We start from the raw sequence: 13,045 nt of genomic DNA on the forward strand, positions 1-13,045 counted from the left end.
AAGGCTAGAAGACTCAGACATAATGTTAAAAAATAAAGAATAATGTTAACTATAAGCTAATGAAAAGCTACTCAATGAAGCCACGACAAACTGAATACTTCATCAGTTTCCTAAAAATTATTCCAAAAAATGATGAAGAAAAGCTGCAGGGCACTCCCCATGTTAACCAAGAACCGGCAGAAAACGAATTGAGCTCTTTGCTACGTTCCTCCTCTTCTTCCCGAAAGTGGGTGAGATTAGTCACCTACACAAAACAACAGATGCATTACTGTAAATTTTGAATTTGAAGGCTGCCATGGTTGAAAACCTATAGCTATGTAATTACTTAGCAATTTACTTATACATATAACAATATGGACCACTGAGGATCAAATTATTGAAGTTTACAGATAGTGATCAGTAAAAATATCTGTAAATTTTACTGACCTCATGCCCAGATTCATTGTCTCAGCTGAGCCAATCATGGTAATAGCTAACAACATGTTATTGCAAATTTTGACTGCCTGTCCATTTCCAACTGAACCACAGTAAACAATATTCTTTCCCATTACAGAAAGTAGTTCTTTAGCTGCCTCAAATTCCCTCTCGTCACCTCCAACCATGAAAGTTAATGTGCCAGCTTTAGCAGCATTAACACCTGAAAGAAAGGAAAAATATTAAAGTTCAAGTAAAATATATAAAGCTGCTGCTTTACATAAGTAGCAGATGTGGAAATTTGTCATAGTTAATCAAACCAATATTAAAACTGCCAGACATGATTATTCCCAGTACTAATGGAAGTGCTTAGAATGCTGCTTCTGTTTAACCAGTAACAATTTAGTCAACAGGTTTTACCCCCTCTCGTAAATTTGGGAGTGACTATCTGGTCCACATACTCCATTCCTTCAAGTCTGAAAACATTTTGTTTGACTAAAAGAAAAACAACTTTGAAACTACAGCTGCAACTATGTTCACATAGTTATAGCAACTCTATTTTACCAATCAAAACAATATGAAAAGAAAGATTAAAAGTATTTTAGTTAAACAAAAATTAATGTATGGTATAAGTATACATTTCTAAAATTACAAGACTTCAAATTTTTTTACCTCCTGATACAGGTGCATCCATAAAAACTGCACCTTTTTTCACTGCCAGAGCTGCCACCTCTTTGGAGACATTAGGATCAATTGTGCTACTATCAATGAGTAAAGTTCCCGGCTGAACAGTCCTGCATACCAATGGAAAAAAGCAGTAGTTTGGATATCATCCTGATAAGTCTGGTTAATGGATTTGAAAGTTTCTGCAAAGCATCATATAAAACAACCAGTTACTGTTATTACAGGAGTAAATTTAATCCATTACAGCCACATTCATCTTACATTTAAAGGCATGAGAAGAAAAGTTTTATAACAATGTTTTTCCCTAATGTAAATTTACAGATGGATAATACTTCTATCCAATGAACACGAGCTGTTAGTAAATGCAGATGACAGAAAATAAACAGCAAATCACTACTGTATATACAAAGTACTACTCACTTGAAGATGCCATTTTCTCCTGTATAGCATGTAATTACATGTTGTGAGTTTGGTAGCATTGTCACTATTCTGTCAGCCTTACTTGCAACCTCTGCTGGAGATGGTGCAACACTTCCTCCTACATCCTGGATATTTTCCAAGGCTTCGGGATTCACATCATAGGCAACTACACTATGACCCTGCATTTAATGTAGAATTAGGAAATTAACCTTAGGACAATACTATACTGCTACATACTATTTAAGATCCTATCTACAAAAAACTTGGAATACATGCATATTTCAAGCTAGTGCAAATGTAATAGTTGCAACATAAATTAAGAGTCTAAGTCTCAGAAGCATCATCCCTCGAAACCCATTATTACACAGTATATAATGATTTTTTACCAATTAAAGGTAATTTTAATAAAACCTATGATATGCAAAATGATATTTTCATAATAAAATTAGATTTTGTATATAGTAGTGCCTCAGGTTACGAAATTAATCCATTCTGAAGCGGCTTTCACAACCTGATTTTTTTGTGTCCATAACTACGTTTTACATGTAAATTGCCTAATTAGTTCAAAGCCCTACAAAAACACCACAGTAAATTTTATAATAAAGCTAAATTGACCAATAAATAATGAAATACAACAATTTGGACCATTCAATACCTAACCTAACCGTTACTGTACCTGTAAATAAAGTGTATTAGTGTACAGGGTACAAGAAATACTGTACGTATGTAGTAAAATGTGAAACCCTACCTTTTGAGTGAGGCGATGTCCGAAAGTGGCGACAGAGGAGGAGGACAAACGGCAGAAAACATAAATACTTAACTTTACAAAACACAAAAAAATGGCAGAAAACATTAACAATGAACTTTACGAAATCACTAACACGAATTTACGTTAACGAACAAAATCTATGTGAGTGAACAAATTCCATGTGTGTACGATAATGCTGCTGAAAAAAATTGTCGAGGAACTCCCTTACATAGATGCATGATGGGATAGATGCTGACTAATAGGAGAGCAGGATCTTACGTTAGAAACTAGCATCAGGAACCAATGGGAGAGCGGGAGGATGGTGGTGAGTCTACTGAGTTGGCGGCCCGGGCAAATCTCAGACTTCACAGTACTACACCCTTTTACAACCTGAATTATTTTCGTACACGGAAGCAAAAAAATCTTGTCTTTGCCTTCGTAACCCGGATTTTTCGTACGTAGGGGTAGGACTGTATACTTACCCAGTAATTACTATACAGCTAAGAGTTTCTACTCAACGGCTGACTAAGTTCAAATTTCGTGGGTAGCGCTTCAATGGCTCAGTGTAGGTCTACAGTCCCATCCCCCTATGGCAATACTAGGAACAACTTAGCTTATCATGTCACTCTGTTTTATGCATAATATCCATCAGAGTGGAGGCGGGTGGGCTCTGATCATATAATTACGGGGGCCCCACTGTAGCTGATTCCACGCTGAACAGAGGTGGGATCATGGACATATTCTACTCCAAAGCATTAAATCATGTAATGAATTTGAAATAGAAACTTTACTAGACCTGAAAAAACAATGCTTGTCATTCCTATCTGTTAAGAGAGCTATGCAGATGAATAGCTACTACCCCTGGTTAGCGCTCATCTTAACTTGTAGTGGCGTGGCGGTAGAGCCAAGGGTCGCCTCCTACTTAGGGGAAACTTTGTAGTGAGGAGAATGGTCCTATGGCTAGCAAAGTATGATAGGTGCCTGCCCTTGCGCTGGGCGCAGCACCTCAATAAAACAACCAAAAACACCGACACCTACACTGAAATAAAGTCAAGAACCATCCACTAAGAGTGGTGGGTTCTCCAGGTACACTGTACCCCCTGGCTCTCCAAACTCAATACCTTGCTGAAAAGGTGAAAAGATAACAATAGAACATCCAATGCTTCCTTCCACGATGCCATGCCTGTCACTAAAATGGTCATGAGATGCTGAAAAAATGCGACACTTTTTAAACCTGCATAAAACATAAAAGCGAAGATCGTTCATGCCTCCGGTTGTTCGATGGCAGAATGGGCGGAAAGAGCAATCAACACCTGAAAACTAAGGAGGTAGTTCTTACATCCGTAGCTTCGCTTCAAAGTAGGCCAAAAAAAAAATCCACAACAATGTTCCAAACATGAAGTCCATACAAACTAGACGACAACACGTTTATACAGAGAGAGGTTCTGGGAGGAACTCTTCTCTTCACACTGGAAGCAGAGCTATCGGGTTAAGTCTTCCAACATCACTCCAATTTGGGGTGAACAATTAGTAATTGAACACTTTATGAATTAGAAAATGAATATGGAAGACAAAAACCGCATGATTCAGAGAAATCATTCTGAATCATCGCAGTGGCCTATGGATCAATTGCGACGAAGCAGACTTACAGACTTCTGTTGTACTCGTACCATGGGGTAAACAGAAAGATGATAATGAGTTTAAAGAGACAAATCTCTCTGTCCGATGATTCTTGCAATGGCAAATGTGGAGTACAAAATAGGAACCATAAGCAAGAATCCAAAAGCCAACCAGAGACTTATGTCAAGCACAGAAACACTCACTGAGAAGGCAGTCACTGCTCCTCACTTCACTCTGTAGGCGGAGTTGCCTGGTAGCACATTCCACCTTGGAATGCATTCATCTTGTAGAGCCATCGAGTGCACGACAGATACCCTCGAGCTCCTACATGATAACCGCAACAAGAGGGAAAGAAAACCCCCTTGTTCGGTGATAATTCCAATTCTGTGGTGTTCTTGCCAAAACATCCTCCAAAATAAAAATCTAAATGGGCAACCCTTGGAAGGCCCAGAAGGCTGTCCTGAGTTTCAGGAAATTAAGAGAAGGTACTAGTATTCGTCTCGTTCCCACCAGAAGAATTAACTTACAGGCATACACCTATTACTCAAATGGTACTACTGATAACAGACGCATGTCATGAGAATATACATACAAGTATGTATATTTGTAGGCTCCTGTCGACCGTACGTCAGCCTAATTCTTCTTCACTTCAAAGAGGAAAAGAATAAAGACTGGAAAAAGACCTCCTTCATTCTTTAATGAAGAGAGCGAAGATGAAGCTATCTCAAAGGAAAGCTTCTATGGCAATAACAGGACACCAAAGATGACTAGTTCATACCGAATTGCTTGTTCCCAAAACGGAAACACTGATTGGAAAGACCCTATGACTGAACCAAGAACATAGGCTGTCACATCTAAACTCTGGGGAGAGTAATCCTTAGATTCCTCTTATTCAGGATGACTGTTCTTGTCCGCTCTTCTTGGAACTAGAGGGAGCAGGATACCACGTGGTTATCAACTTGCAGTGAAGAAAGCAATTGAAAGACTTAGGAAAACTTATTCGCCTAAGTGAAAAAAACACTTCCTGAAGGGAGAGCAGAGGTTTTCACCCACCATACAGAGCATTCTCTTCCTACAACTGGTTCGATAGCGGGAATGCAAGAGAGAATAGAGTAGAATTGACTTTGCCAAAAGATGGCGAGAACTTGCTATTTCTCGCCACCCACCTCTCTTTGTGATCGAAACTTCACGATGAGGACTACATGAAAAACTTCTTTCTCGACTCTCATGATGTCCTCTTCAAGTGGTGGCTAATGAAAGATTATATTTGCTCTATAAAGCAATAGTTGTTGATTTTTTAGTAAAATATAACATGTGGAACAACATTAAACTTGCTTTGCCAAATAAAAAAAAAATGTCATGGGTTATAATACATCACTGAATGACCTCTATAGGTCCTAGTGCTTGGCTTGAAGTCTAAATTCTGTAATCCAATTTAATCCTATGCATCTATTTATTACAATGATCATCACTGTCATATTAGGGAAAATATCAAAGGAGCTATGACGAATGTCAGTTTTCTTCATTTGTTAATTGATTTTTAATTATATAATTTTTCAATAGAGAAATAGTGGTAGAAAGTAATTTCTCGGATTACTTGTGGAAACCCTTTTCTTCAAGGATTCTAGCACTCAACCTCTTGGCATAAATCCTATACTTCTCTACTACTACTACAAAATGTACACAAGGTGTATTGGTTGTATTTCATTGTTGCCAAAGGTCGAGACTTTTTCACCAATAGCTAATTATCCATCAAGAAGGCAAGTTAATGATGTCATAAGTTATGTCATTATATCTTCAAAAGACATTCCTCTGAGTTTGCTGGTGATGTCTACAAGAAGTCGGTGTTACTCTTATAATTACCAGAATTATGCAACTTTTGTAATACAGAATACAGTAAAAAATTAGGTAGGGATGTAAGATACCAACACTTTGTAAGGTACGTTGATAAAATTTTATTCTGGAAAAACACCAGGACACCGGCTGTGAATCTCACAGTAGAGAAACACAATAGTAATTCAGGATCCCTCCAAGGGATTAAGATCAGATCTCAACCTCAATAGTGACTGGTGCCAAGAAGTCTGAAGAGGATTATTGTCAAAGACTAGGACAAGGGAGTGGAATGTCTTCCAGCAGAGGCATTGGACTGGGTGTAGGTAAATGATCATCCTTAGGAGTCTACATCAGAAGAAGCAATTATGGTTAGGACAGCCTCACTGGTGAATACTTGGCTGCAGGAAGAGGAATGGTCATTGCAGGAGGCAGAAATACAGTCATACTTATTATTTATCTCAGGTAGGTCAGCATACAGCCAACACAGAATAAATCAGTTTCTTTCAGAATAAATAAGTTTCCTTCAGCTAGGTCAAATATAAGAATCTGTACACATACACGTTAGAAGCCCAACAGGCACAGCGAAGTGAAACAGGTAGGCTATTAATGGGAAATGCAGTAGTCAGGTGCCCCAATCATGCACCAAATGAAGGCCGCTACTGACGCTCAGTTATACGATGCACCAGATAAAGGCCGCTACTGACGCTCAGTTATACCTGTGCAATTATGCCAGCACAATCACCCTATGCAGGCAAAACTGAACATTAGTGGGTTCAGTTTTACCTGTTAGTGGTGGCCTTTAGGCAGGTGTGAAACAAGTGTGGTTGAAGTGGGCCAGTGAGTAGGTATAAGCACATGAAAAATGTTCATCTAATAATTACCAAAAAATGCACAGAATCAAAGCAAAGAGGCACAACAATATACTTGGTCTATAAAATGGGAAGATAAAAATGTTTATGTAAACAAAACTCATTTCTAGTTAACAAACACATGATTTAAATACCACCAACCACATTATAAAAAAAAAAATTGCTCAAAACACTGAAATTATATACATTTGCATGAAGTAAAAACTGTTAAAAAGCTAAGTTTTCAGGATGATCAAAGATCAGTAATTCAGTGTCTGTTGCACCTAAACAGCTGACAATCCAGAGACAAGACTGGCAACTGAAAAACTGAAGTAAATTAGGATTCACTGGAAAAAATGGCAAATTAATAGTAAGAACTGGTGCACTGAGCTTTTCCTAAGTAAATACTCATAAATCTGTAATAAGAGTATTTAACAGCACTTAAGGTTTACAAAAAGTGAGGTTATTTTTTTAAATGTATGTAGTTAGAATACCTTGTTTGACAAATAAAAGGATGGTGAACCTGGAAACATTTGGGACATGAATATAGGCATATTCAGTACTGTATACAATTACTGGGACTGCGATGAGATACTTTGTAATTAGCATTGGGACAGACTCATATTGCAAAAAAAAAATAAATAATTGTTACAGCAAATGTGAAACATAAAAGTGGAAATCTTAGTAATTCCAACAAACACCATAAACTGAGCTGATTCCCAAACCCTTCTCCCAGGTTCAAGTCAAGATATGTAAACTAAAACCATGACACAATTAGGATGCAAAATAGCCAAAGTTTGATTACAAACCTTCTGTATTAAATTAGCAGCCATTGGTCCTCCCATGTTGCCAAGACCAAGAAACCCCACCTTAGCATGAGGGCAGCAGTTCTTTGTACTCGCTGAGGAAGTAAAATTAGGTATTAGTTTTATTTTCTTCAGTATTCTATCGGTCAAGAGAGTTCTTAAATCAGTCCCATTTGCAGGCAATCATTAGGGGTGGTGGTGTAAGTTCACGCTCAAGCATGTCCATCAAATAGGGCTTTTGATAGTTGTAATTACTGTAATTTAATAAAAGTTGATAGAGAGCTACTTGGAATACTCATTCCTGTGTGACATAAAGAAAATCCTCATCATGGTAAAGGTCAGGATATGTATATCTTTTGAATTAATTTTCTACCCATTGTATCTCTGTTATCAACTTATTGAAATCATATTTAACTGGAAGAGTCTTAACACCCATATAGTATACCCCCTAATTGACAACAACAGGGATCACTGACTTTAGGTAGGAGTCATGGTTATCCTTCAGTGTATTTATACCATGAATCCCCATGGATTCTGCCACAGTAGTTGAGACAATATAGAAATGGCCCCCAGTAAGGGGTGGTACTGAAAATGTTCAAGCGTGGTTATTTTCAATAGGCTGGAGAAGCTGATTAAAAAACTTAAGAGATGAACAAGCTGGTTTTAGAAAAGACAGGATTTGTTCAGATCAAATTTTTGTCTTAAGACCAAAGGTCTGTCCAGACGACCGGGTGTGATCAGCGGGAAGCACGGTTGGTAGGCAAATTTCTGCCCAGCTTAACCGTGAGTGTTGTCCATTCGGCAGAGTTGAGGAATGGGCGGACATGCCCGACAATGCCAACACTGTCGGGTGTCGTATGAAAAACATGGTGGCTATTATTGCTCAGAGAAGAAACTGTTGTGCTGCATAATGATTTGCGTACATATAAAGAAAAAGACAAGACTGTGGTGCAAAGATTGGCTAAATAGGAGAGATGTGTTCGCGAGCCATACAATAGTACATAACTATAATATGCCTATGAACATGATTATAGAAACTACTATATGAGAATAAGTGTAAGTATATGCCATCATGGCAACTTTTTCCATACACTCCTAGCAAAGGTAGAGCCATATATCCGAAAACAAGATACCAACATGCAACAGTAAAACAATAGAGGCTCGACTGGAAGCAACGCTGACATTTTTTAGCAACAGAGAGAGAGAGAGAGAGAGAGAGAGGGGAGGGGGAATTCAAATATATAAAGAATCAATAACTCAAAAGAGAAAGAGAGAGACTGGAATTCGAACAGATATGAAGTTTGTTTGTTTGTATGGTGTTTTTGTGTTGCATGGAACCAGTGGTTATCCAGTAATGGGACCAACAGCTTTGAGTGACTTCCAAACCACGCCAAGAGTAACCTTCTATCACCAGAAACACACATCTCTCACACATCAATGGAATGCCTGAGAATCAAACTCGCGGCCACCGAGGTGGCAGGCCAAGACCATACCGACCACGCCACAAACAGATATGAAGTAACAACTACTAAAAGGTCTACGAGAGAGAGAGAGAGAGAGAGAGAGAGAGAGAGAGAGAGAGAGAGAGAGAGAGAGAGAGAGAGAGAGAGAGAGAGAGAGAATGGAATTAGTATGAAGCAAAATTGCCAAATGAACAACTTTTTTTTTTTATTTCATAATGATGGTCAACATTTGGGCTAATGATCTTGAAGAAAAGTGGGATTAAACATAAATATTTTTTGTTAAGCCCTTCTTTCTTGCCTAGGTAAAAATTGTTTCTAGGAAGTTCTATAAAAAAAATGTTTGTCTTTCAGGCACAATTTTAATTTTACTCTGTGAACTATTAGAATACGTAGTTCAAGATATTTGATGTCAGTATAGAGAGCACGACTGAATATGCATGTATTATTGTAGTAGTATTTATATATATATATTATATATATATATATATATATATATATATATATATATATATATATATATATATATATCTATATATATACGTTATATATATTATATATATATATATTATATATATATATATATATATATATATATATATAATCTAATAAAAGGAGCCCATAAAAAACACCAAAATGTAGAGAGAAAAAGTACTATATTTCAGAGACTGCTGTCTCTCTCTTCAGGTATATACCTTGAAGAGAGAGACAGCAGTCTCTGAAATATAGTAATTTCTTTTCTCTCACATTTTGGTGTTTTTTATGGGCTCCTTCCTTTTATTAGATGGAATTCTGTTGTTACAGAACACTTTTACCAGTCATATATATATATATATATATATATATATATATATATATTATATATATATATATATATATATATATCGTCACTGCCGTGACAAAGGGGCGTATCTCAAAAAAGTTGAAAATTGAGATAATATCACCATTATGTTTCTCGCGGCGAGTTTTATAGTGTGACAAAGTGGCGTATCTGTACGCCTAACGGTTGCTGTATTAGAGCATCTTTAGGTGAGGACTTAAGTAAAAAAAAGAGTAACCATTCACGAACGTATAGGCGTAACTAAAGTGGGCGCTGAAAGTCTTTGCACCCTGAAGGCTGCGCAAAGACTTTCAGCGTCTTAAAGAATCCTCCCATATCAGTCACGGAAAATGCCTGAGAGAAAAAAATGACTAATTGGCACCTTTTATTGTTTCCACTGTGTCCTTGATTAAGGAAACAATAACTGATCAGTAGCTCATTAGCCGTGGTGTAAGTCGGTTTTTTTTGCTGGCACTCCTGTCAGGATTTATTCGTTCTCGTGGTGTGCTGCCCTTGTGTTGCCAATCCCTGTGCCTTTATGCGTAATGGTGGGTTTCTTATACTTCTAGGGATGATCGTGTAAGGGTCATTCAGTGTTTTGAATTAGGGTTAAATACCGCTGAAATTGTGCGGCAGACGGATTTGAAGCGTCGAACAGTTCAGAACCATTGTTGAAGCGGTACAAGGCGTCAGGGAAGAAAGAGGTACCTCTTCCCGCAAGAAGTCTGGGGGAGGCCCCCGTTGCTGTCTGAACGATCTATTTCGCTACTGAGAAGGGAAGCAGAGCTTAATCCTTCACACAGCGCTCGTCAATTCACCGGAAGAAAACCCTGAAATTTTAGGAGGTGTAAAGTACGTACTTTACAGACGTACTTGTCATGCAAGTTGGGATTCAAGAGTGTTGTGGCTCCTAAGAAGAGCAAGCTAACTGACGCCCATATAAGAAACGAAAGTTTTTTTTCATAGATTTGGTAAATGGGACGTTAATAACTGGAAAAAAGTGTTGTTCACTGACGAATCCACATTCCATTGCTCGGCAAGCACCTCAACGAAAGTTTGGCGAAGTCCCCGCCTTAACAAGTGCAGTGACAAACTTATTCGTCCTCGTGAAAAAGTTTCCCAAAAACTTTGATGGTATGGGGTTCTATGGGTTATGAGGGAGTTGGGGAATTGTGTATATTTGAAAATAATGAACGAGTGAACCAGCACATTTATTACGTTGTGCTAAATGAATATTTAGAGGGGAGCTTTGAGAAGACAGGTGCTTCAATTCTTTTTCAGCAAGACGGCGCACGGTTGCCCACAAACGCCATTGATTAGGAACTGGTTGCAGGATTGTGGTGTGGAGCTTTAAAGTGACTGGCCCCCTAATTCCCTGATTTTAGTCCCATAGAAAATCTGTGTCGATCATTAAAAAACGTTTGCAGAAGGTTGACTGCTCCAATATCGAGAAACTCAAAGCCGCCATCATCGCTGCTTGGAACAGTATCGAACCAGAGATCTGTCAGCACCTCATTGAAAAAAGTGTTCCCCGACGGCTGAAGGCAGCTAAAGAGAACAAATTTGGTGCTACCAAATACTAGAAAGTCTAAGGTAAACTGACACACCATTTCAATATCTTTACTAAAATTTTTGCATTCCTTTACAGGTCGAAGAAGGTGCGCGTGTGTATGCGTTTGCCTAAATTGCACTGTGTAAAGACTTTCGGCGCCTACTTTAAAGTTACGTCTCTTTGTAGCGTTTCAAAAAGAGCAATATCAACTTGGTGAACAGGCGTATCTTGTGATACGCCTATTTGTAATATCATTTAAATCACCATACAACAAATTTCATTGATTTACGCTTGAGTGTAAACAAAACGTACCCTACAAAAATGTTTTAACGAACATATATGACATCATAAAATCGTCTCTCTCTCTCTCTCTCTCTCTCTCTCTCTCTCTCTCTCTCTCTCTCTCTCTCTCTCTCTCGCTTATTAAAACTTCTCACTACAAAAACACCAAGGCCAATTTAATAGGTAGATTTCTTTAAATACCAGTTACTACATTCATGAACATGAATAACAATTTGTCTCCTTATTCGTTGCATAACAAGGTACTTTAGCCCTGTACACTTTCAGAGTAAACAAAGTCTTAGTTCTTTAACGTTAACCTGTGTATGCACTTAGTCATCTGCGTTCTCCATAACAGCAAGTATATAAGTGGTGTCTGTTTTTCTTTAACTGAACATTACTTTCAGTTCTAGTATCTTACCTAACGTTTTTAGATCTAATTCCGTCATTTTGTGATTTTTCATACTATATAGCCTATTTCAGTTAAAGCAACCTTTTTAACGTACTGTTTATATTTGATTTCCGTCAGTCAAATTATTTTCGTATTTTGTAATAGATTTAAACTACCGCTGAAACACACGCACAATTCGTAATCTTGTTCATGCTTTTAATAGCCGTTCGTGTTTTTTTAAAATCTTAGGTTGAAGGTTGATTGGCAAACATTTAAGGATCATGGATGTCTTGATACAATGGGAGGATCATAGGAAAAATATAGTTTCTACTGATGAGTTGTAGTGTATCGATGGAAGTGAGTTTAAGATGGGACCAAAAATCCGAATGCACTGGAAGGGGAGGTACTATTATGGGACTATCTTATTAATTGAAAGAGATTCAGATATAGAAGAGGAAAGTGATAATGATGAAAACTTGCCTCTTAGTACCCTTGCAAAAAAGACACGAGCTAAGGATGACGACTTACCGTTATCAATTCTGAAGGCCAAACTAAAGCCACAACGAACTGAAAATCAACACAACGAAAAGAAGTTGAGTGAAGAAAAGGAAAACGCCGTGATTCCAGCTGAAAATGAGACTAGTGACAACGAGAGCGAAAATACCTCCATTTGTACAAGTGAATCACCAACCTACGACAGAGATGCAGACCCTGCTTATATTCAAAGATGTGAAGTGCCCCATTGTCTTGATGAAGTCTTTAGCTCATGCCATATCTGTTTTGACCTGTTGTGCTACACTCATTTCTTGAACATGGGACGATGTGAAAATGACCATAAAATTCAAGAGAGCAACAACACGAGCAAGAAAAGGAAGAAAGAAAAAATCACTACCCTTAGGAAACCTCCAATTGAAAAACAACCTGAAGACTTCCGTGTGGACGGATCGGAAAGAGAGGATGGTGCTCTTCCTCGCATTGTTAAAAGGAAAGAAAATAAGAAGGTGACGGCTCATGAAAACAGACTAAGGGGTAATGAATATGAAAGCCCAAAAACAAGGAAAATTGTTGCAGCACGGAACATTATTAAGCCTAGTTGTAATGGAGTTACTTGCAGCAAACTAAGTAAAAAATGCTCGTCATTCTCAGAAGCAGAAAGGAAGGACATACTTC

General features: G+C 37.9%; 1 protein-coding gene across 3 annotated transcripts in view; it reads right to left on the reverse strand.

Moving 5' to 3' along the window:
• LOC135215574 (3-hydroxyisobutyrate dehydrogenase, mitochondrial-like) overlaps nucleotides 1-13,045 on the reverse strand; it is a 60,966-nt gene that overhangs the window by 23,288 nt on the left and 24,633 nt on the right. For all 3 annotated transcript variants that reach the window (XM_064250433.1, XM_064250436.1, XM_064250435.1), the window contains exons 3-6: nucleotides 7,377-7,468; nucleotides 1,519-1,697; nucleotides 1,087-1,208; nucleotides 427-637 (exon numbers count right to left, since the gene is read on the reverse strand). In XM_064250433.1, coding sequence (XP_064106503.1) covers nucleotides 427-637; nucleotides 1,087-1,208; nucleotides 1,519-1,697; nucleotides 7,377-7,468 — 604 coding nt within the window. The remainder of the gene's footprint in view (nucleotides 1-426; nucleotides 638-1,086; nucleotides 1,209-1,518; nucleotides 1,698-7,376; nucleotides 7,469-13,045) is intronic.

This window comes from Macrobrachium nipponense, chromosome 5, assembly GCF_015104395.2.
Source record: "Macrobrachium nipponense isolate FS-2020 chromosome 5, ASM1510439v2, whole genome shotgun sequence".
Lineage (NCBI taxonomy): Eukaryota > Metazoa > Arthropoda > Malacostraca > Decapoda > Palaemonidae > Macrobrachium > Macrobrachium nipponense.